At 37.9% G+C, this 26,868-nt stretch overlaps 1 protein-coding gene across 2 annotated transcripts in view; it reads right to left on the bottom strand.

The window, feature by feature from the left end:
* Nucleotides 1-26,868, bottom strand: part of LOC136858771 (tubulin polyglutamylase ttll-4) — a 407,488-nt gene that overhangs the window by 161,347 nt on the left and 219,273 nt on the right. For both annotated transcript variants that reach the window (XM_067138563.2, XM_067138562.2), the window contains exons 12-14: nt 21,278-21,538; nt 7,320-7,405; nt 7,074-7,195 (exon numbers count right to left, since the gene is read on the bottom strand). In XM_067138563.2, coding sequence (XP_066994664.2) covers nt 7,074-7,195; nt 7,320-7,405; nt 21,278-21,538 — 469 coding nt within the window. The remainder of the gene's footprint in view (nt 1-7,073; nt 7,196-7,319; nt 7,406-21,277; nt 21,539-26,868) is intronic.

A 26,868-nucleotide genomic window follows, 5' to 3' on the forward strand; every position in this document is an offset into this window, starting at 1 on the left:
AGGCACTGTACAACCGATTGTCACGGCTAGCGATGTATAATAAAGACGCGGTCGTTTATTATCAACTAATTTTGTGTGTGTGTGCAGGGGAGAAAAGATGCAGCGTGGTTACCATGGTAGTTGTCAGTGGTATTTATTACTGTTAGGGCGCGAATGCAAGACAACCCTTGATTTTTCGCTTGAGATTCTGAGGAAAAAACACCGTCTTGGATTCGGAGGAATACGGTATCACTCCAAAGTTTTCTTCTTCAAATGGCGTCATGTAACCTAACCGTATATGTGTCATGAAAACATATTTGAAAAGCATGTAGAGAAATGAGTTATCCTCGCTAAAAATGTACATGTGAATAGCCTTTCCGAAATTTAATTAGACGCAAAAATTAACTATCCTCTGAAATTAGTGATGTACTCTGCCATATCTTGAGGTGCATCACATTCTTACTTAATTTCAGTATATAACATTAAAATTAAGAGATCGTTTACTTCAGCTGTTATTTTTAACGAGTTAACAACTGCTATCGGCTACGTTATTTACACATTTATTACGAAAACTTGTTATCTACTTTCATTTCAAATTTTCTTTAGAGAACAGCAGTCTTTGGGTATTAGTAATAGTCTCCAACATCGCCAGCGGACTTTTACTGTATATCTATTAATTTGAACGGACGTTAAAAAATGTTTTTTTCCCCAGCACTTTTTTCGACTATGATGTATGACTTCCTAGTTATCTACTAATAGAGTTTTGAAAATTCATTTTTCTCTTCTACTGTTCTATTTTTTTTACAAGGATGCTCTCTTTACTAGCTCCTTCCGAGGCAAATGTTGTTTATTTTAATGTTATAAAAGTGTCTCTTGAATTCAGTTCATGCAGGATCCCTGAAGCTGATTGCTGTCATACTATTATTAAATGGGCTTCCCCGAAATCTGAAATGAAATAAAATGGAGGATTGCTTTTAACAGCGTGTTTTAAATCTGCACAAGGAAACATAGTGTTTAAAAGAGTGGTTTCATACCTTGTTGTTGACGACAAATATACTGTGTTCTTGGAGGAGCAACGGCTGATGCAGCCTTCCGTCTTGTGAAGTAATGATGTGTGTGTTCCAAAGCTTGCTCTACCTTCGGGGGAGGCAAGGCTGTTGGGTGGGGAGGAGGTGTGTCGCTTACGGTCACGGTTTCGGCTTTAGGCGAGGGGGTAGGGAGACTAGATATACGGGAGGAAGGAAGTTTGATCAATTTCTTTCTTTTATTGTCTATATTATTTTTAATGCCCAATGCTTCCAGATGTGTTAATATCCCTTCGTATAAAGGGTTCCTATTATCAATTATATCATTCAGGTTATTATCCTGATTACTTTGCTGATCTAAATAAACATATATATTTTCTAGTGTATTAAGTAGACTACCGTTATTAGTTTTAAGTAATATTGTCAAATCTTGCTCTATAGTAGTGAACCGATGACCGGTAGCATTCATGTTGGCCCATTAAGGAACATTTTTATGTCTCTCGGCATTGACATGCTCAAGATATCTTACCGTAAAATTGCGTCCAGTAAATATAAGTATCAAAAAGGTGGAAATTTACTTTTACTGAATCAATGTAAATAAGATTTGATATGGGAAATGAAGATGATTTCTTGCAAGCAGGGGGATACCATGGATGTATTCTACAACCCCCTCACCAACAGCAGTGGTGATTATTGTTTTAAGGGGAAGTAAAACTAGACAACCATTCCCACTTAAAGAAAAAGGAAGTAGTCCAATCCTGCGAAAACTGAAGGTACAGTTAAAGAAAGGGGTCATGAAGTGCATGAAAATTAAAGACACCATATGCCTCACAAATTGAATACTACACCGTCAAGGTAGAACAATAGATGACCATCTGAGGAGCCTTACGTAAGTGAGCGGAAAAAGTAACATCAGATTCTGCTAGGGATTCGTAAGTCATTTACTCAAGCTCCCTAGCTGAGAGTCTATAGAGAGTTACCCCTTTTAGTAAACTCTTATGACACGCAGAATGTACCTTTTGTGAAGTGAATTTCACGATCATCAAAACATCATAAGTTCTCTTAATATTTAGCGTGTATTTGTTTCATTAAATGCTTTTCTCCAAATAAGAGATATCTTAAAATATATATATGGATTTCTCAACAACAAAAACATTTTTTGCTTGGCTATGTTTTCAAAACTTAGGATGTTTCCATTCTGGGTGATTCAAATGTGAATGTAGCATAGCACATCCAACTGTCTGGTTCTAAGTTGTTTTTTTTTTTTTTCACCAAATACTATGGCACTATGAAACTAATACAAAATCTTCAATGAAGCTCCATCAAATAAGCATTGACAGTCAAGCAGGCAATTTACAATGCTTCAATAAAACCTTAAACCTTTGAGCAGTACATCAGCTCTAGTAATGACATACATTTTTCAATCACTAAAAACAGAGCGTATCGTATTTTACGTTCTTTGCATTAAATAATTTATCAGACTTGCTCCCAAGTAGGTTCAAACCACAACAAACATTATATCTATAGGTTCAATTGTTTCCGAGAAAAGTGTACCTGCAAGGAACTTGCACAATACCATGCACTCATGCACAAGGCTTCTCCACCAGTCTTCAAGTTTTAGATCATACATTTTTTTTTGGTAATCTGTTATCACGCATGTGTCGCATATGTTCATACCATCTCAGTCGCTGCACTGTTATTTTGTCCTGCGGTCTTACAACTCGAGCCTGCTTGCGGATTTCCTCATTACGGACTCTGTCCCTCCGTGTTTTACCGATCGTGCTACGGACAAATTTCATTTCTGCTGCCTGGGTTCTACTAACATCTTCATTTCTCATGGTCCATGTTTCGCAACCATAGGTCAGGATTGGTATGTAATAGGTTTCATATATGATTCTCTTACATTTTCTTGGTATTTTCTTGTTCCATATTACGTCTAACTATTTTGTAAAAGTTGCTACCTGCCTGAATTCTGTGGGAAATTTCCTTGTCTATAGAACAAATAAAATTGGCCTCAAAATATCATTTGAAAAAACAGAAATTATGCCCCAAAAACCAACACAGCTAAAAGAAGTCACCATAAATGGTAATAAAATCAAAATAGTAACTCAGTTTAAATATCTTGGAGAAGTAATAACACATAACTTAAATGAAAAAATCTCAATCCAAGTAAGAACAAATAGATTAGCTAAAGCACAAAAATTAACATGGGATATCTACAAAAAGAAATGTCTATCAATAAATACAAAAATAAAACACTACAACACAGTTATAAAACCGGAAGCTACATATGCAGCAGAAACACTCTTTTACCTGAATAAACAATCAAAGACTGACAGACTTCAGAAAATTGAAAGGAGGATTGGAAGAACCTGTATCAACAAAAAATATCAGAAAGATGGACAGTGGCGGTTAATACCTAACAAAGTCGTGTACAAAGAGCTAGAACCCATTACAGATACTATGCGTAAGAGGAGACTGGGATTCTTTGGACATATCATGAGGATGCAGGACTCGAGACTTCTGAAACAACTAGTACAACACAATCTCGTCTCAAAAAATACCACAACAGGATGTAAATGGATCAGAGAAGTAAGAGAGGATCTGAAGGAAATAGGCCTTACAACAGAAGACACCAAAAATAAGATAAAATTGAATACAAAACTCAAGAATACAAACCTCCGCTTTACCCTTACACAAAACAAACCAACAACACGCACATTTTCAACTGAGGAAAGGGCACGAAGATCGGAGCGTCTGAAGAAGTACTGGGAGGACCGCAAAGCCCGAACAATCCCTTCAAAGAGACCTGAACGACGGACTGACTAAAGTGATCCTATGTGGTCATAAAAGAAGAAGAAGAAGAACCAGTATCAGAGATAACACTTCGAAGATATTTGAATTGATGGTTCATCTGTAACTGTTTCCCCTCTATTTCATGTGTCCCATTGGTTGTCCGTATCTCATGACCATAACCTCACTTTTCTCTTGGCTGAAGATGAGTCCATATTCTTTAGCAGCTTCTGTCCAGGAGTTTGTTTGTCCTTGAAGGTCTTCTTTAGAGTCTCCCCACAAGCATATATCATCCGTGAACAAGATAGCTTTCATTTTCTTACCTCCAATGGTATGGTGAACTTTTCTCTGAATCTCGTTCATCATAGCGATGAAAAGAAGAGGAGACAGAACACCACCCTGTCTTAACCCAGATTTTATATCAAAGGTTTCAGTCATTCCTACAGGTCTTTTGACTTTACTTCCGGTATCTTCATACAAATTCTTGATCCGGTGTATCATGTCATCCTGTATTCCAATTTTCTTCAGTGTTTCCCACACCTTCTCTCTATTCACTGCATCAAATGCTTTCTTGATATCCAGAAAGGCTACCCACAAATCTCGGTTGTGTTCGTAGTATTTTTCCATTAACTGACGGACTGTAAAGATTAAATCAGTTGTTGATCTCCCCTTCCTGAATCCATACTGTTCTTCGAAGAGATTCTCTTCAATAAGGGGTCTGATTTTACGCTCTATAATTCTTTCATAAAGTTTACCAACTTGAGATGTTAAAGTGATGCCTCTATAGTTGGAACATTTCTTTCTATCTCCTTTCTTGAAGATTGGAATTATGATGCCTGTTTTCCAATCGACTGGTATGTCCCCTTCTTTCCAGATCTTACGAAAGAATCTGTAGCTCCAATGTTTTCCAGATGTGCCCATAGCCTTGATCATTTCTCCATTAATTTCATCAGCACCAGCTGATTTTCCAGTTTTGATGTATTTCCAGGCATATTCTACATCACTCCATGTTAAGTCTAACCCATTGTCAGAGGCAGACTTGCAGGAGGTAGTACGGGTACTGTCTTTTTGTGTAGGCTGCAAGCAATTCACGTTTAGCAATTCATCAAAGTCAGTCCTCCAAGTCTCTTTGATCTTCTCATCTCCAGTGATCAGATTTTCATTATCATCTCTTAGGTATTTGGAGTGTTCTTTATCTCTCTTTCTATTTTTCATCATCCCATATAACATTTTCTTGTATGTATGTTTAGTCCTCAGCCCGAAGACTGGTTGGATCCTCAACAGCTCCACCATCAGCTGTCATAGATGGCCTAGGCATCACTGAAGAGGTGTACTAGGGAAATGAGGAGTGAGGTAGTTTCCCGTTGCTTTCCTCACTGAGCCAGAAGTTGCTATTACATATCAGTCTGCCAAGCCCACTGAAATGCATGCACCAACCGACCCTATGAGCAATATTTTCACACCATTCATAGCAGGGACTGGCTGCAGAAGGAATGGCATTACTAGCATCACTCATACCTCAGTCACTTTCATTTTGTCAAAGCCAAGGATAAAGCTGAGACAGATCAATGAAGGTAACAAGATTGCTCTAGCCCATACCAGAAGACATAGTGCGCTGTAAACACTAGGTCCTGCCAGCAAAGGCATCATTAAAATCCTCTTTCAATTCATCACTCCACTTGTTCAACCACTTCTCTCGTTCTTCTGTAACAACTCTGTTTGCTTGTTTTTTAGCAACCCTGTATAGTTCCTTATTATGATCAGTCCGGTCCTTGAAATATTTTCTGAACATGTTATTCTTGTTCAGGACAGCAGTTCTTGTTCTGTCATTCCACCATGGAGTTTCCTTCCATCTTCTTGTGCCACTGGTTCGTCCACAAACCTTCTCAGGCATCATTACTGAATTTTCTTTCAGATCCTTCCATTCCTCTTCAACTGTTCTTTCATCTGTCTTTGGTATTACTGCTTTGATGTTTTCTTGGAACTCTATTATTCTATCATTGTCCTTCAACTTCCAAGTCTTGAGTTTCTTTACCTGTGTGGTTCTTACTTCTTTTAACTTGTTAAACTTGAAGTATCCAATAAGGAGTCTATGGTCACTTTCCAGGGAGACACTAAGAATCACTTTTACATCTAACAGTCTATTTTGTAGTTGTTTCTCGATCAAAAAGTAATCTATAAGAGATTCACTTTTTCCATCCCATCCATATCTTGTGACCTTATGGCTTTTTTGTTTTTGATACCATGAGTTCCCTATTACAAGGTTGTTCCTCAGGCAGAGATGAAATAGACTAGTTCCTTCTGTGTTTCATGGACCCCAGCCATGTGTTCCTAGAATACTTTCATATCCATCTCTCATAGTTCCTACTTGAGCATTCATATCCCCTATGATAATCGTTCCATCTCCTCTTATTCTTTCCTCTATGTCTTCTTCAAAATGTTTTTCTTCATCTTCACAACCAGTCTGTGGTGCATAGCACTGAATGATGATGATGTTCTGGGAAGAATCCAATTTCAGCATTATGTGAAGAATCCGATCAGAAACATATTTTACTTTTACTTTTCTTCTTTATAGCAACTGCATATATTGAACTTTGCACCAAAGCAGTACTGAAGTAAACTGATGTTTGACAGTGTGCAGACATCTTGTGGCAATACACTGGTACTTTGTTTGAGCTTGTGCTGATGTTTGTCAGAACTTCCATTTGACTTCGTACTGATATCCAATGCACAAACATCTTATAAGGTTACTGGCACATGAGACTTATTGGTTTTATGTCCCATTGTAAGTACTTTTACAATATTTGGAGACACATAGAAAAGACTGAAGAGAGGTCTGAATACAGTATTTGTTATGTTATCTCAATTGTTTTTCTTTAGATAACAGCTCCATAATAGAACACATTTTGAAAACTGCTGCGCCACTTATGATCAATGGCAGACTCAAAATATGACACTTATTACTATTTTATTATTTTACTTTTATAATATTAGTCTTCAGAAAATAAAACAATACTTATAACATATTATCTTATTTTCATGAAGAAAAAAATCACTGCTCAAGGGTAAAAAGACATTAAAAATCCTGTTCTACTAATGGATACAGTAATTTAGTAAACAGTCACAGTCAACATAAAAATATGTTAGTACTAAACTAAACGTATAGGTATAAATGTCACACACACAGCAGGCACCTAGCAGGTGAAAATCTCCCTGGAGAAACAGTTAAGTAGAGGAATGCAGAAGAGAACTACACTATCAGGCAAAAATACACACCTTCAATTCTGTTATGGTTGTATTTTGTCTCCCAGGCATCAAACATCAAGTTGTAGTATCTCGGTGACTCAAAGAATTCATGATATACATATGTCTCCGGAGTTGGAAAAACCCTAAGAAATCTGTGAAACATAAATATAATGGATATAGTAAATAGATATCTAAAATTTATTTTAAAAAGTTGTCTTGAACTAAATTCAAAACATTTATTTTATTTTTATAACTGCATTTAAATTCAAAACTTACCTTCCAGCTTGGGTAAGTTCATCCTCTGACTGGATCAGATGGCGAATGTCGTCAGGCGTCAGATTACGCAGGATGTCCTCCAAGTACTAAACACAAGTGAAGGAAGAATCATGATAATCATACTTACACTTTCTATCAAACTTAACTGATTAACATCAACGCAGTGATGAACAGACTGATAAAATTACATGTAACAAATTATATAATAGGGATAATTCCACCTAATCAACACTGCTTGTTACAAGTACAACGTACAGTAGAAGTCCGTTATAGCGAGAATTTATAACGGCGAAAAATTTACTCGCTATAGCGGATTGTCGTTATATCCGATTTTTTGTAAATTTGGAAAAAAAACCCACACACATTAAAATCGGTATGTAATGGCAATCCTTTTGTTCAAATCTTGAATTTCCACAGATTTCCATAATACGGCTTACTCGTAAGTTATTTTTCTAATTCCGAGACAATGTGAACACATATGTTCAATTTCATTCTGAAAAATTCAAGTAGTACCACTCCAGCGGCTTCTGTGGCAAAAGTTTCAGTTTTCTTACTCAAAAAGAGTCATCTAACCTAACTTAACCTCATCATATTTCAAGCACCAGTAATGATAACCTTTTCGCTATAAATTACTCTGGAATAGCCTTTCCGAAATTTAACCAGACACAAGAAAATATAGTGAAACCTCGTAGCGCGTTCCTCATTTAAGACAATTTATCGCTTAGCCCATCGTAAATTTGAAGTCCCGATTCACAATGAACTCGATGGATGAAGCTGTATGCATAAACTGGCTTTGGTGATGGGGTCATGTGAGGCGAATGGAGGAGGATAGGTTACCTAGGAGAATAATGGGCTCTGCTATGGAGGGTAAGAGAAGCGGAGGGAGACTGAGACGACGATGGTTAGACTCAATTTCTAATGATTTAAACATAAGAGGTATAGAACTAAATCAGGCCACAGCACTAGTTGCAAACAGAGGATCATTGGCGACGTTTAGTAAATTCACAGAGGCTTGCAAACTGAACACTGAAAGGCATAACAGTGTATAATAATAATAATGTAAACATACCTCACTTAATGCGTCACAAATTTTCATTATTACTGCTCAGTACGATCACATTTTTTCCAGCACTGAAATTGTTCTTTGTCATCCCCTGTGAAAGGAACGTGATTTTCAACAGAGATTAGAGCCCTCTCCACAGGAGCCAGGTTGGGGAAAGTTACGTGAAAACAGGAAATGGCCTTGAATTCCGGAAATTTACAGAGAAAATTATAGCTTCAGAAAGCAAGCATTAGCCTCAGTATGCTTTCCAGTTTTCATTGATATTGCTGAATAACCCAGTAAGACTATTTGTGTTTGTATTTCGCATTCAATTCTGAAGTGCTGAGTGACACAGTGAAGGGTGACGAATATTTGCCACGTGGATAGACAACATACGGATTAAGAACATAATCGCATGAGTGTTGACTAGCATGATGATATTTGTCTTGTGGTAGCCCAATTATACATTCTGTGCGCAATTACATTCCACACGTTATTTATCATAACTTTGATTGAATTAAATTCTCTTGAGCATCAAGAATCATTACCTAAAAACAATCCATTGGCTTTCAAATGCCCCATTCTAAGGTATTATATGCACGACCAAGTTTCAACATTACTGTGACCATTCCTCAATTTTAATCTTTTTAATTGATCAGTTTAATCCATGCATGTTTTATGTTATGTGCTTGTACACTGTATTTGGACTCTTTAGTTTTATGTTATGTGCTTGTACATTGTTTTTGGACTTTTTAATGCCATGTATAATTTGTGCCATTGGCTGAAGATTACCCAGATCTGGAGTCGAAACAAGTACCATGTATAAACAACTTGCAATGAAACTTACATTACAGAACATTTTGTATCAAAAAGGTGGAACCAATATACTATAATTATTAATGCAATTATACATACTGAAAAAAATCGTGAAATTGCTTACTAATGAAGACAAAATCCAGGAAGTGGACAGGCATCCGCATCTTTCAACTTGTAATATCTTTCAACTGTGGCGCGTATGTTGAAACTCGCATCTTTGAGTTTGGACTCGAGTAGATTGAAAAAATCAATCAATCAATCAATACTGATCTGCATTTAGGCCAGTCGCCCAGGTGGCAGATTCCCTATCTGTTGCTTTCCTAGCCTTTTCCGAAATGATTTCAAAGGAATTGGAAATTTATTGAACATCTCCCTTGGTAAGTTATTCCAATCCCTAACTCCCCTTCCTATAAATGAATATTTGCCCCAGTTTGTCCTCTTGAATTCCAACTTTATCTTCATATTGTGATCTTTCCTACTTTTATAGACGCCATTCAAACCTATTCGTCTAGTAATGTCATTCCACGCCATCTCTCCGCTGACAGCTCGGAACATACCACTTAGTCGAGCAGCTCTTCTTCTTTCTCTCAATTCTTCCCAACCCAAACATTGCAACATTTTTGTAACGCTACTCTTTTGTCGGAAATCACCCAGAACAAATCGAGCTGCTTTTCTTTGGATTTTTTCCAGTTCTTGAATCAGGTAATCCTGGTGAGGGTCCCATACACTGGAACCATACTCTAGTTGGGGTCTTACCAGAGACTTATATGCCATCTCCTTTACATCCTTACTACAACCCCTAAACACCCCCATAACCATGTGCAGAGATCGGTACACTTTATTTACAATCCCATTTATGTGATTACCCCAGTGAAGATCTTTCCTTATATTAACACCTAGATACTGACAATGATCCCCAAAAGGAACTTTCACCCCATCAACGCAGTAATTAAAACTGAGAGGACTTTTCCTATTTGTAAAACTCACAACCTGACTTTTAGCCCCGTTTATCAACATACCATTGCCTGCTGTCCACCTCACAATATTTTCGAGGTCATGTTGCAGTTGCTCACAATCTTGTAACTTATTTATCACTCTATAGAGAATAACATCATCCGCAAAAAGCCTTACCTCCGATTCCACTCCTTTACTCATATCATTTATATATATAAGAAAACATAAAGGTCCGATAACACTGCCCTGAGGAACTCCCCTCTCAACGATTACAGGGTCAGACAAAGCTTCACCTACTCTAACTCTCTGAGATCTATTTTCTAGAAATATAGTAACCCATTCAGTCACTCTTTTGTCTAGTCCAATTGCACTCATTTTTGCCAGTAGTATCCCATGATCCACCCTATCAAATGCTTTAGACATGTCAATCGCGATACAGTCCATTTGACCTCCAGAATCCAAGATATCTGCTATATCTTGCTGGAATCCTACAAGTTGAGCTTCAGTGGAATAACCTTTCCTAAAACCGAATTGCCTTCTATCGAACCAGTTATTAATTTCACAAACATGTCTAATATAATCAGAAAGAATGCCTTCCCAAAGCTTACATACAATGCATGTCAAACTTACTGGCCTGTAATTTTCAGCTTTATGTCTATCACCCTTTCCTTTATACACAGGGGCTACTATAGCAACTCTCCATTCATCTGGTATAGCTCCTTCGGCCAAACAATAATCAAATAAGTACTTCAGATATGGTACTATATCCCAACCCATTGTCTTTAGTATATCCCCAGAAATCTGATCAATTGCAGCGGCTTTTCTAGTTTTCAACTTTTGTATCTTATTGTAAATGTCATTGTTATCATACGTAAATTTATTACTTCTGTTACATACTGCTGACTGAATACTTCTGCCTTTTGAAGATCCTCACATACACACTCCCCTTGTTCATTAATTATTCCTGGAATGTCCTTCTTGGAACCTGTTTCTGCCTTAAAATACCTATACATACCCTTCCATTTTTCACTAAAATTTGTATGACTGCCAATTATGCTTGCAATCATGTTATCCTTAGCTGCCTTCTTTGCTAGATTCAATTTTCTAGTAAGTTCCTTCAATTTCTCCTTACTTCCACAACCATTTCTAACTCTATTTCTTTCCAGTCTGCACCTCCTTCTTAGTCTCTTTATTTCTCTATTATAATAAGGTGGGTCTTTACCATTCCTTACCACCCTTAAAGGTACAAACCTGTTTTCGCATTCCTCAACAATTTCTTTAAACCCATCCCAGAGTCTGTTTACATTTTTATTTACCGTTTTCCACCGATCATAGTTACTTTTTAGAAACTGCCTCATACCTGCTTTATCAGCCATATGGTACTGCCTAACAGTCCTACTTTTAAGACCTTCCTTTCTATCACATTTATTTTTAACTACCACAAAAACAGCTTCATGATCACTAATACCATCTATTACTTCAGTTTCCCTATAGAGCTCATCTGGTTTTATCAGCACCACATCCAAAATATTTTTCCCTCTGGTTGGTTCCATCACTTTCTGAATCAGCTGTCCTTCCCATATTAACTTATTTGCCATTTGTTGGTCATGCTTCCTGTCGTTCGCATTTCCTTCCCAATTGACATCTGGCAAATTCAGATCTCCCGCTACAATCACATTTCTTTCCATGTCGTTTCCCACATAGCTGACTATCCTATCAAATAATTCCGAATCCGCATCAGTGCTACCCTTTCCTGATCTATACACTCCAAATATATCAAGTTGCCTATTATCTTTAGAAATGAGCCTTACACCTAGAATTTCATGTGTCTCATCTTTAACTTTTTCGTAGCTTACAAATTCTTCTTTCACCATAATGAAAACTCCCCCTCCCACCTTTCCTATCCTATCTCTACGATACACACTCCAGTGCCGTGAGAAAATTTCTGCATCCATTATATCATTTCTCAGCCATGATTCAACTCCTATTACAATATCTGGTAAATATATATCTATTAAATTACTTAATTCTATTCCTTTCTTTACAATACTTCTACAGTTCAACACTAACAATTTTATGTCATCCCTACTTGATTTCCAGTTCCCTGTTCCCTTATCACCGCTCCCTAGGCCATCCCGTTTCCCTGAATGTACCTCCCTATTACCCTTCCAAACAAATTTCCTAACTTGTACGTACCACTGCGGTTTAAATGAAGGCCATCCGAGCGCAGATCCCTTTCTCCTACCCACCCATTAGGATCTAGAAATTTCACTCCCAGTTTCCCACATACCCACTCCATAGTCTCATTTAAATCCCCAATCACCCTCCAGTCAGTATCCCTCCTACACAGTATTCCACTAATAACAATCTCCGCTTTCTTAAACCTCACCCGTGCTGCATTTACCAGATCCCACACATCTCCAACTATGTTGGTACTTATATCAGCTTGCCTTACGTTGTTGGTACCAACGTGAAACACTACCACCTTCTCCTTCCCCTCCTCCCTCTCTTCTACTTTCCTCAACATCGGCCTCAACCTAATTCCTGGATAACATTCTACCCTGGTTCCCTTTGCTCCACACACTTTCCCCACGTGTCTAACGATGGAATCCCCCATGACCAGAGCCTCAACCCTACCCTCCTGGTCAGCCCTATCTTTCCTGATAGCTGCAGAAGCTACTTCCTCCTCCCTTTTCTCCTTCCCATGACCCTGTTCCACCTGTCTTTTCCTATCCTCTACTCTACATTTCCCTTTCCTACCTTTTCCCTTCCTCCTACTTCCACGCATCTCAGCAACAGTTCCCTGTCCCTCATCTTCCCTCTGTTGTTCTACCTGGAGCGACTCGTACCGATTTCGCACAGACACCTGTCCTGAATTCTGATCCTGAATAGAGCCCTTGGCCTGCAATCTCCTTCCCCTTAAAACATTAGACCACCTGTCTTCTACAACTCCTCCCTTTCCTTCCCATCCCTCTTGTACACCTACTGTAACCTGTACGTTGTTTGAGGGAGTCCTATCTTCCTTCCTGTCTTCTGTGAGAATCCTAATTATCTCCCTCAAACTTTCCAACTCCTCCCTCATACCCCTCAATGCCTCACCACACCCACAATAAGTACACTCGCGCTCCTTAGCCATTCTTTACGGGGGGGAAAATTTTAAATTAAAAAAATAAAATAACTTATTTGCAAAAAAATAAATGAACGGAGGGATATATTGTCTGGGATAGTACACAACAATAAGGTAATTAATATACGACTACACTACAATACTACTTAGTCGTGCTCTATTATTTTTTATTTTTTTATTTTTTTATCCTACAACCCCTAACAGGATAAAAGCTGCTGTTAATTACTGAATATCGAAAGTAATACACAAGAACTACACAATTCCAAACTGCAATTAAGCCTATCCTAATTTCAACAATATTTTAGTAAGAGTTTCTACGGATACCTCTACCACACCAGTACTACACAAATATTTTACAATAATAAAATAAGCACACTAAATTCTAATAGGATATTACTCGTATACTACTGTACAGTACACTGCAGTAATTTTTAAACTACTTTCAGACGTATCCTAATTACGATACCGGTACCGTACCGTATGTCACTACTAAGCACAACAGAAATGAAATTTGCAAGAACTACTGTACTCAAAGATTACCAATGAAGCTAAATGCTTAGACAAATTATTATTAGTATTACGGTCTAATAGATATACACGAAAGATAACACACGAATATAGCACGCAAGATACGGCACTATCTAAATGTACTGTATCTATACTACAATGTATCTACACTACACTACACTGCGTTTGGTTAAATGCTTAAGTATCAAAAGGATTGCCATACACGAAGAAAAACACGAATATAACTGGCAAGATACTATCTAATATATTATACCTTATCTTCACTACAATTCTACTGAAATGTGATTATTACAGCTGGTGGATTACTATTATTTTCCCTACTCCACGGGACGGAGAAAAAAAAAAGTGTCCTTAATTAGGCCTACTGAAAAATACGAGGTTGTCTACAATAATTTCTCAAATATTTCTATCAAAACTACTACTACTACTACTACTACTACTACTCCAGGGACTTGAACTGCAATTACTGGGATATATGAACTTTATTATTATTAGCTAACCGCTCATAAATACTGAAAGATCGAGGGAGCGAAATATAAATTACGGATACTAACTACCTACTCAGAAGTACAAATGAACGGAATACAAGGTCAGCTGATTTTTATTTATATTTACTTGACTACACTACACCCTGTGTTCACGACTGTAGCCAACAATGCAATATTTGAATATGAGGAGCGACAATAATCAATAACAATACGACTGTTAACTATTACCGTGTAATCTCTTTAACTTCTTTTTAAATGGAAGTTTACAGGCGTATCGTGTTTTTTAATGTAGTAAATTATTACCTTCGCGATAGTTTGAACGTATATCTATACGAAATACCGGAGAAGTTGCTGCAGAAGTTACGGTACTATTCCTTATGATAATCTGCCTTTGTAAGTACAACCAATGAATCTACAGATATTTACAAATATTTTTAAAGTTAATATTGTTACCTAAAGTATTACCTAAACCTAAATTCGAAACAAGGTGCACCTAGCTAGCCTGCTTAACCTAGAAAACGTAATTTACTGAAGACCAACTGAATTACTTGTTACAAAATTTAAATAATTATTACTACTCCCAATTTCTACCAACAAGCACTAAACACCACTATATAAACAGCACTAAATGAATCAGATATACACAAAATTAAGCTATTTCAATAGGTTTTCACTACTTTATCACTACAATAATGCAAGAGCTCTCTCAACAGCCAACCGTTCTCAAGCGCATCCAACAATGCAAGTGTAGTCGCATTCAAGATGACGGTCAAAGTCATTTCTTTTGCACATGGCTGAGTTTAAACTCCGATTTCATGTAAAGTTAAAAACTTCATGATTGTTCCATATTGAATAGAGAAATAAAAAGATGTACAATATTATAGGGAAGGATCCACCTTTCAATACTCCGTAGTAAGTTGAACTAAAAAGTAGTTACAACCTGTTTATTGGGACCGGTTTCAACACATTTCAAGTGTCATCATCAGCCAATTAGCGAAGATCTTAAAACCACTAATATATTGAACACAGGCAAAAAATTAACATTGTATCATATCGTAGCAATTCAGTTAATGTTCAAAACACAATAATCACAGTCAAGAGAGTAAACAGAACATCACTATCTTGCGCCAAAAACAAATATAGTTGAAGTTCATAAGCAGATCAAGTATGCACTTATGTAAAGTCGTTGCTAGGCAGGTCTTGTAGGCATTTGTTTCTCAGGCCGAAGAGTAAAAGGTGACGTGAATGAAGTCTTAGGAAAACAGTGTAGGATTTAATTTCGTCAAATGCAAAGTGGATATATAGGTTTTAAAATAATTTAAAACGTTAAAAAAGAATAAAGCCAAATAAAAATATATTAAAAAGTAGGAAGAAATAATGAAAGAAATACAAGGTTCAACTCGAAACAACTTGCCGTAGTAATTGATAAAGAAATGATAAATAGAGAAAGGGGGTGGGGAACGTTTATTAGAGGGTGGTGATGGTGGTGGTTATTGTTATTAGAGGAAATACAATTGGGCAACAATCATTTATATAACACTAATTCGAGGAAAAAAGAGGAAGAGAACCGACACTTCAAAAAATGAAGATATCGGTTAAAGGAAGACAAGGGCCACGAAGGGCGTGAAAATGAAAGACTCCCTAGCCCTCGCAAACCTAATAGCATCGGGGTCGGAAAAGAACAAGAGTTGACCAAGGGAGGTCGGACAGGATAGATAAGGTGAGGAGCCTGGCACAAGTAAGTGGAAGCAATGCCAGGACTCAGCTAAGGGCCCCGTGGTCGCCAACCCACGCTCCGAAGTTCAGAGCCCCTGGGGGATGGAGGGTGGGAAGGAAAGAAAAATGGAAGGGATCCGATACTTCGAAAAATGAAGATATCAGCCAAAGGAAGACAAGGGCCACGAAGGGCGTGAAAATGAAAGACTCCCTAGCCCTCGGAAACCTAATAGCGTCGGGGTCGGAAAGGAACAAGAGTTGACCAAGGGAGGTCGGACAGGATAGAAGAAAGTGAGGAGCCTGGCACAAGTAAGTGGAAGCAATGCCAGGACTCAGCTAAGGGCCCCGTGGTCGCCAACTTCGGAGCGTGGGTCCTGGCATTGCTTCCACTTACTTGTGCCAGGCTCCTCACTTTCTTCTATCCTGTCCGACCTCCCTTGGTCAACTCTTGTTCCTTTCCGACCCCGACGCTATTAGGTTTCTGAGGGCTAGGGAGTCTTTCATTTTCACGCCCTTCGTGGCCCTTGTCTTCCTTTGGCTGATATCTTCATTTTTCGAAGTATCAGATCCCTTCCATTTTTCTTTCCTTCCCACCCTCCATCCCCCAGGGGCTCTGAACTTCGGAGCGTGGGTTGGCGACCACGGGGCCCTTAGCCGAGTCCTGGCATTGCTTCCACTTACTTGTGCCAGGCTCCTCACCTTATCTATCCTGTCCGACCTCCCTTGGTCAACTCTTGTTCTTTTCCGACCCCCATGTTATTAGGTTTGCGAGGGCTAGGGAGTCTTTCATTTTCACGCCCTTCGTGGCCCTTGTCTTCCTTTAACCGATATCTTCATTTTTTGAAGCGTCGGTTCTCTTCCTCTTATTTCCCCGAATTAGTGTTATATAAATGATTGTTGCCCAATTGTATTTCCTCTAATAACAATAACCACCAACATCACCACCCTCTAATAAACGTTCCCCACCCCCTCTCTCTATTTATCATTTCTTTATCAATTACTACGGCAAGTTGTTTCGAGTTGAACCTCGTATTTCTTTCATTATTTCTTCCTATTTTTTAATATATTTTTATTTGGCTTTATTCTTTTTTAACGTTTTAAATTATTTTAAAACCTATATATCCACTTTGAATTTGACGAAATTAAATCCTACACTGTTTTCCTAAGACTTCATTCACGTCACCTTTTACTCTTCGGCCGGAGAAACAAATGCCTACAAGACCTGCCTAGCAACGACTTTACATAAGTGCATACTTGATCTGCTTATGAACTTCAACTATATTTGTTTTTGGCGCAAGATAGTGATGTTCTGTTTACTCTCTTGACTGTGATTTTTGTGTTTTGAACATTAACTGAATTGCTACGATATGATACAATGTTAATTTTTTGCCTGTGTTCAATATATTAGTGGTTTTAAGATCTTCGCTAATTGGCTGATGATGACACTTGAAATGTGTTGAAACCGGTCCCAATAAACAGGTTTTAACTACTTTTTAGTTCAACTTACTACGGAGTATTGAAAGGTGGATCCTTCCCTATAATATTGTACATCTTCCAATTTCATGGTCGAAGAGTGTGACCAGAAAACGTTTAACCCCCTGGTCCGAAATATAAGGCTTCAGCATTTGTTTTATAAAGTGTGTGATCTGCAATAATGTGCAGATACTTTTATGGGGCCCCAGTGCAAACGTTTTTATATTTGTTTTCAAGTGTTTTACACACCTTTTAATACACTATTTAATAAGCCCCAATGGAAAAGGTTTTCATATTAGTTCTCTCGCCTCTTCTTACACCTTTTAATACTCTGATCGCATCTTTAGAATTGGTAGACAGCACGCATGTCGAAAACAAACCCCACATCAAGTGTTTACATATTTGTGTCGAATAGTTTCTAATCGTGTATTCAACAGTACGTTTTCTTGCTTAACACATTATCTTTCCTTGTTCCTGCAGAAACACCTAACGAGGTTTTACTGAACAAACTAACCTCCAAAATCAGTCATCCACTCTGTGACATATTTTGATGTGTATCACATTCTTGCTTAATTTCAGTACATAGTTTTAATATTAAGCGATTGTTTACTTCATCCTTTGTTTCTAACGAATGAACTACTGCTATCGGCCATGGTAGAATTGTGCTTATAGAACACCAGTCGACAAGTATTAATAATCGATTCCGATATCGCTTTTGAGTTCGAATGTCGATGAATGTGTTTGCTAGTGCGCATAGCGAAAAATCTGTACCAAAAATGATCGATTACATTCAATAAAATTGCTGGAGTGCATAAATATTGATACCGAAAAATATTATGCACGCTTAATCACTCGTAATATTGGATGCATCAGTGATAGGGTTCTTGCTGTAAATGAAGGATAATACACAGTTTAATATAGGAATTTTCAAGGGACAGGAAAAGACAAAGTCTCTCATAGTGCATTGACATTGCCGGTGGCTCCAAGTAGCCTACGCAGTGGCCTCCATGGTATGCAGCGTCTTGGTAGGTGTGCTAGGTACCAACTGATGAGCCCAACCTAGCACACGAGGGTGAAACGCTGGCAACCAGGAACGAGTTAGCTGGAAAATTTATAATGTTCAGTAACGAACCATTTATACTGGTATTATAAATTTAATCATTCGGGACAAATATTTCAGATTCCGTATGGGAATCAAAATCTATATCATCTGATAGCCAAGCAGGCATCAATTATGGCAAAGAGACAAAGTCTCTCAAAATGCATTGGCACTCCGGTGGCTCCAAGTAGCCTACGCAGTGGCGTCCACGGTATGCACTAGCCAGCGTCTTGGTAGGTATGCTAAGTACTAACTGATGAGCCCAACCTAGCACACGAGGGCGAAACACTGGCAACCAGGAATGAGTTAGCTGGAAAATTTATAATATCCAATAACGGACCATTTATGTTGATATTATAAATTTACTCATTCGGGACAATGGCAACCAGGAATGAGTTAGCTGGAAAATTTATAATGTCCAATAACAGACCATTTATTTTGGGATTATAAATTTACTCATTTGGGACAAATATTTTGAAAAGCTATTGTTATAGCAGAGTTCTCCCTATATTCCGTACTCGCTATATCGAACTTCTACTGTATTAACATTAAAAATACACCATCTGCAGGATCGATTCTGATCTACAATCGATCATCCTCAGCTGCTTGAGAACATAAGATTAATAACATATACAAATCATTGAACATCACTTTATCTTTATCTAAGAATGTAGTTAAAAAACATAGTAAAAAACATTGATAACAGGTTAAAATCAATAAAATTTTTGACTGACATGTCCATAGATCCCTTATAAGTTTCATTATGCCTACATCTTTGTGTTGGAGTTCTATATCTTCTTCATGATTAAACTGCGTTTGAAAGGTCCTGGTATGTAATGCTTATGGCAATGAAGTGGTAATGAGATACGTTACATTTAGTGCTAGCAGGGCTGTCCTGATGCCTGTTGGCACTGTTTACCTTTCTAAATTGGTACACATCGACTTGTGGAAATTGGCTGTCGTGTTCTATTAATGTAAGTTTTCTAGCTGATTATTATGCAGTTGAAATAGGTGGAATTGTCCTATGGAATAACAGTCTTGATTTTGAGCTCTTAGGTACTTGTGGAATCTAAATAGAAAAGAGGAAAGTTGTATGTGAGACGTCTGTTGTGTGGAATATGACATGGAAGGTGTGGTGTCGTTTACTTACTCAGATGGTGAGGCTGGATGCTCGTTGCCCCGCTGGAGGTGCGTTGTGCACTGCTCATCGTATGGAGAGGGCTAGTGTTGAGAGTAGTCGACGGGGAGAAGAAGGATTAGGGGAAGTGATTTGGGTGGGTGAGGGAGGATCTGGATCTAGTGGGGGAATAGTTGTATATTTTTCTTGTTGATGGCTTTTGAGTAATGGAATGATTATGTCATAAAGGGCACTTGTTTTTTCTACACAAATGTATCTAGTTCTTTACTTAGGTTTTCATTCAATAGGGGAATGTTGAATGCCCTATTAATCATGCTGTAATAGGCTGCATTTTTGTGTACCTCAGGGTGGGTGGAGTCCTTTTTTATAGCGATAGCCATGCTTGTAGGCTTCCTAATACTGTATGCTAGGTGGTTGTCATACCTGGTGACGAATACGTCCAAGTAATTAAGTAAGTATGGAATTTCACTGACATCAGTCAGGTGACATCATCCATCAGAATTCAATTCTTAGTGGCAAGGAAAATAATGTGAATTCTTAGTGGCAAGGAAAAATGTGAATTTGAACTATTATTGCTTTATTCTTACATGTTATTGTTACATCACTTCAGAAAGTATTATATTAGTCCTACAGTGCTTCAATGTTCATTCATGGCTCCACTCAGCACAGATATCCATATAACTTGAATTAAATTCTTCTCACAGAACCATAAACGACAAGGAAAACGTTGAAAGACACGTAAACTAACCATTCACAACACAACACACAACAGAGTGTGCTACAACAACAACAACAACAACAACAACAACAACAAAAAAGAAATTCTCTAATATCTTGTAAAAGAAATGATGCGTGCTTTTTCAATTGCACAGCCAACCTAATAACCGTGGCACGCCAATAGGGGGAGAGAAAAATGGTAACTTTGGAAATAAAAATATATCTTTGGTTATCATCTAGGAATGAAAAAACGCACATTACAACCTGAAATACACATATCGCATTTCCGCAGTTTTCCAGTAAAAAGCAACTTTCCACCTCAATGTTAACGTGTTAAAACAGGGTGGAAAGACACCGTCTCCTTGTCAGACACCGATATGTACTTTGAAAGGCTCAGATTTCTTCACGAAATGTCACTTAGGATGATGTGCGTCGTGAGGGTCTGACAGCACATCTTCCTGTCCAATATGAATTGTTCTAACGTGTCAAACAAGTTCTATCTGTCCACAGAGTCATATGCCTTTTTACTGTGTTGTTGCATCTGCAGATCTTTAATATAGACTTCAAGCTCTGTATCTGTTATTTATTACTTATTAATGACAAGTCATTACCAGTTCCTCTCATGTTGCCGATGTAAAATGTTAAAAATGTGATTTTCTCACTCACTTTGAAACAGACTAATGAACAAGAGTATAAGGCCACTGGGATGCTTAGAGAAAACAAAAATATGGGAGAAATATATACACAAAGAAGGTACTTATGATTAAATGCAAAGAACATTTTCAATCATTGCATAGAATGGAAGTCCTTAGGAGGAAATATTAAAATAATTCACACTATTGACCATATACATTGCTTACCTCTTCCCTGGGAGAATTCTGGAATGTGGAATGCTTCATTCGCTCTTCCTTGGAGAGTACAGTGGTATACAACCGTCGATCAAAACAAAGAGACGACACTTTGTCTTTGACTCCATATGAATTGAGAAGTTCCTCATGCAAAGATGCAGCTAACTTGCTGGGGATGTGGTAACCAGCCATGTTCATTAGATCACGTACCATAGGACCCTTCACAGCAAGGTCCAACGGGGATGACGAGTGCAGTGAAGGAGATATGTTTACCTGTACACATTACAAATTTTATTTCACAAATCTACTCAAGATTCCTGCAAGACTGAAGTTGCTGTTACTTAGTACTCCATACTAAAGCACTGTCAAAATTTGCAGCATTTCATAGGGAACATTTTTGCTTAATCAAAACTAATGAAATGAAAAAAAAGTCGGAACATACAACATGCAAACATTTGATTATTAATATATCTGAGATTAGAGTACAAATTTGTGAAATGAAATATGGGATAAAATTACTACAAACAAATCACTCAACTTATATGAAATAATGTGATGTTTGTTTATTAAAGGGGGAATCAAAATCAATCATACTGGTCTGCACTTAGGGCAGTTGCCCAGATGGCTGATTCCCTATCTGTTGTTTTCCTAGACTTTTCTTAAATGATTGCAAAGAAATTGGAAATTTATTGAACATCATCCTTGGTAAGTTATTCCAATCACTAACTCCCCTCCCTATAAACAAATATTTGCCCCAATTTGTCCTCTTGAATTCCAACTTTATCTTCGTATTGTGATCTTTCCTACTTTTAAAGATACCACTCAAACTTATTCGTCTACTGATGTCATTCCACGCCATATCTCCACTGACAGCTCGGAACATACCACTCATAAGAAACAACAAAGGTATTTTTAATGTTCCACCTTTTCAATACAACACACTGTTCTGTGGTTACATTTATAAAACAGCTATATACATAGATTAATGGTACATGTTTCGCCCTTACAAGAGGGCATCCTCAGCCTTTTGTCAGACTTAAAATGCTAAACTTGAATACACAATAAAAATGTGAGAAAAGACAATCAACACTGTAAGGCTCAAATTAGAATACAAAGTCATTTGTCACGTGGACAAAAATTGAAACATGTGATGATAAAATGATTAAAAATCAACGTCAGTCTAAAACTATGCTTCTGAGGCAAAAACTCAATCTTCATCTTTCTACGACATGTGGTACTTGCATATTTTCGAGCATGTAGTTCGAATATGCTCACCAAAGAATCTTGCCCATAGTTAAAATTTGTGTCCAAATTGAATAAAAATGAGAGTCTGTACAAAATATAATATTGTGTGTGTTGTGCAGATTTCAAAAAATAACAAACAAGTAAGCCATAGTGTAGATATCATCCGTGGAAACGCAAGTTTTGAACAAATTGATTGCCCTTTCATAACGATTTAAATGTGTATGGGGGGTTTGCTGACTTTTATACAAAAATTGGATATAACGACAATCCGCTATAGCGAGTAAATTTTCCGCTGTTATGAATTCTCGCTACAACGGACTTCTACTGTATTTCGAATTTCTATTCCAGCTTGACAATCAACGAAACTGTGCTGATGCAAATTGTGACTGTGTGGCTGGTGTCAGAGGGCACTGTAAACGTGTACGTGCCATTATACAGTACTGCAATTCTGATTCGAGATTTATTAACATAAATTTTCCAGAAGAATGTGGGAACTAAATTTAAAAACGGCTGGTATGTAATATTATCACTGTTAATCATGTAATAAACTGAAGTGCACACAATTTAATTAATACAGTGTAGATTTTATATGTTCTAGGGCCCGCAAGATATGCGAAAGGGAAGAAGGCAGAAGATCTCTTTCCCAAGAAAAGGGCGGAACTAACAAGGGTGCTGTTATCACCATCGAAGAAGTAGAAAAATCTGATCTAGATAATTCGCCTTAGACTGAAATGATTAGAGAGGAGCTGAAAACAGAGTCTGAATCAGTAGTCAAATGTTTATGCAAAGAGTTGTGCAATGAGAGTGTCTTCAGCGTAAGAACAATTTTGAATAAACTCATGAACGAGTTGCTACAGTTTCAAAACACATCCATGGTGTTCAGTTCTGGAGAGTTTGTTTTAAGTGACGATTTTTATAATTCTAATATTATGGTAACAAGAGAATAAATACTTGATATTGCCTTTAAAACTCCGTTTCAAAGTGAATGTGATGAATGGCTGCAGGTGAAGTCACTACGCATTTCTGCTTCAAGCTGAGCCCATCGTGCCTGTAGGATGCATAACCCTCATAAATTAGCAAAATCATACCCTAAGGAACACCCCCCCCCCGACTCATAAAATCTCATTTAAGGCAAGGCTAGATAGATAGAGCGATAAATGTCTTTATTGGGTAGTTAAGGCCATTGGGCCTTATCTTACACTAAACCAATAAGTATACATGAAAGTCATATGTAACACTACCGTACTTAATACTAGAAGACACAATTTACACACAATCAAAATATAATGCCGCAGTGGGCATGCTTGTATGTCCCTATGAAGCAGATAGCCGAGCCGCAGGTGCAACCATGTCGGATGGGTATCTGTTGAGAGACCAGACTAAGGAATGGTTCAACGAAAGGGAGGTAGCAGCCTTTCGGTAGTTGCAAGGGCGGCAGTCTAGATGACTGACTGGTACGGCCTTGTAATAATACTCAACATGGCTTAGCTGTGTTCATACCGCTACACGGCTAAAAGCAACGGGAAACTACAGCCGTAACTACCTCCCGAGGACATGCAGCTCTCTCTGTATGAATGATGTACTGATGATGGCTTCCTCCTGGATAAAATATTCCGGAGGTAAATTAGTCCCCCATTCGGATCTCTGGGTGGGGACTACACGAGAAGGGGCAATCATCAGGAAGATGGATACAGACATTCTGCGAGTCAGAGCGTGGAATGTTAGAAGTTTGAATTGTTGTGGTAGGTTAGAGAATCTGAAAAGGGAGATGGATAGACTAAAGTTAGATGTAGTTGGTATAAGTGAAGTACGTTGACAGGAAGAACAGGATTTTTGGTCAGGCGACTACCGAATTATCAACACAAAATCAAACAGGGGAAATGCAGGAGTTGGTTTAATAATGAATAAGAAAATAGGACAGCGGGTAAGCTACTACGACCAGCATAGTGAAAGAATTATTGTCGTCAAGACAGCCAAGCCAATCCCCACCAAAATAGTGCAGGTCTATATGCTATATACTAGTTCAGCGGATGATGAGGAAATCAAAAGAATATATGAAGAGATAGAAGATTTAATACAATATGTAACAGGTGACGAGAACCTAATTGTGATGGGAAACTGGAATGCAGTGGTAGGCCAAGGAAGAGAAGGTAATACAGTAGGAGAATTTGGATTGGGTCAAAGGAACGATAGAGGAAGAAGGCTGGTTGAATTCTGCACTGATCATAATTTAGTCTTTGCCAATACTTGGTTCAAACACCAAAAACGACGGCTGTATACGTGGATGAGACCTGGGAACACTGGAAGGTATCAAATAGACTTCATTATGATTAGGCAGAGATTCAGAAATCAGGTGTTGGATTGCAAAACTTTCTCAGGAGCAGGCATGGACTCTGGAAAGGAAAGGGTGATAGACATAAAGCTGAAAATTACAGGCCAGTAAGTTTGACATGCATTGTATGTAAGCTTTGGGAAGGCATTCTTTCTGATTATATTAGACATGTTTGTGAAATTAATAACTGGTTCGATAGAAGGCAATTCGGTTTTAGGAAAGGTTATTCCACTGAAGCTCAACTTGTAGGATTCCAGCAAGATATAGCAGATATCTTGGATTCTGGAGGTCAAATGGACTGTATCGCGATTGACATGTCTAAAGCATTTGATAGGGTGGATCATGGGAGACTACTGGCAAAAATGAGTGAAATTGGACTAGACAAAAGAGTGACTGAATGGGTTACTATATTTCTAGAAAATAGATCTCAGAGAGTTAGAGTAGGTGAAGCTTTGTCTGACCCTGTAATAATTGAGAGGGGAGTTCCTCAAGGCAGTGTTATCGGACCTTTATGTTTTCTTATATATATAAATGATATGAGTAAAGGAGTGGAATCGGAGGTAAGGCTTTTTGCGGATGATGTTATTCTCTATAGAGTGATAAATAAGTTACAAGATTGTGAGCAACTGCAACGTGACCTCGAAAATATTGTGCGATGGACAGCAGGCAATGGTATGTTGATAAACGGGGCTAAAAGTCAGGTTGTGAGTTTCACAAATAGGAAAAGTCCTCTCAGTTTTAATTACTGCGTTGATGGGGTGAAAGTTCCTTTTGGGGATCAATGTAAGTATCTAGGTGTTAATATAAGGAAAGATCTTCACTGGGGTAATCACATAAATGGGATTGTAAATAAAGGGTACCGATCTCTGCACATGGTTATGAGGGTGTTTAGGGGTTGTAGTAAGGATGTAAAGGAGAGTGCATATAACTCTCTGGTAAGACCCCAACTAGAGTATGGTTCCAGTGTATGGGACCCTCACCAGGATTACCTGATTCAAGAACTGGAAAAAATCCAAAGAAAAGCAGCTCGATTTGTTCTGGGTGATTTCCGACAAAAGAGTAGCGTTACAAAAATGTTGCAATGTTTGGGTTGGGAAGAATTGAGAGAAAGAAGAAGAGCTGCTCGACTAAGTGGTACGTAATACCAATATAAATGGTCCGTTATTGGACATTAAGTGGTATGTTCCAAGCTGTCAGCGGAGAGATAGCGTGGAATGACATTAGTAGACGAATAGGTTTGAATGGCGTCTATAAAAGTAGGAAAGATCACAATATGAAGATAAAGTTGGAATTCAAGAGGACAAACTGGAGCAAATATTCATTTATAGGAAGGGGAGTTAGGGATTGGAATAAATTACCAAGGGAGATGTTCAATAAATTTCCAATTTCTTTGAAATCATTTCGGAAAAGGCTAGGAAAGCAACAGATAGGGAATCTGCCACCTGGGCAACTGCCCTAAATGCAGATCAGTATTGATTGATTGTGATTGATTGATTGATTGATTGATTGATTGATTGATTGATTGATTGATTGACCACAACTTGTTGGTCATGAAATGCCATCTGAAGCTGAAGAAAATGAAGAAAGGAAAGAATGCAAAAAGATGGGATCTAGACAAGTTGAAAGAAAATAGTGTGAGGGATTATTTCAAGGAACATGTTGCACAAGGGCTAAATGAAAAGGCTGAGGGAAACACAATAGAGGAAGAATGGATAGTCATGAAAAATGAAGTTAGTAGGGCTGCTGAAGAAATGTTAGGAAGGAAGAAAAGATCAACTAAGAATCAGTGGATAACTCAGGAGATAATAGACCTGATTGATGAACGATAAAAATACAAGAATGCTAGAAATGAAGAGGGCACAAAAGAATACAGGCAATTAAAGAATCAAGTGGATAGAAAGTGTAAGGTAGCTAAGGAAGAATGGCTGAAGGAGAAGTGCAAGTATGTCGAAGGTTGTATGGTCCTGGGAAAGGTAGACACTGCATACAGGAAAATCAAGGAAACCTTTGGAGAAAGGAAATCTAG

Source organism: Anabrus simplex, chromosome 1 (assembly GCF_040414725.1).
Source record: "Anabrus simplex isolate iqAnaSimp1 chromosome 1, ASM4041472v1, whole genome shotgun sequence".
Classification (NCBI taxonomy): Eukaryota; Metazoa; Arthropoda; class Insecta; order Orthoptera; family Tettigoniidae; genus Anabrus; species Anabrus simplex.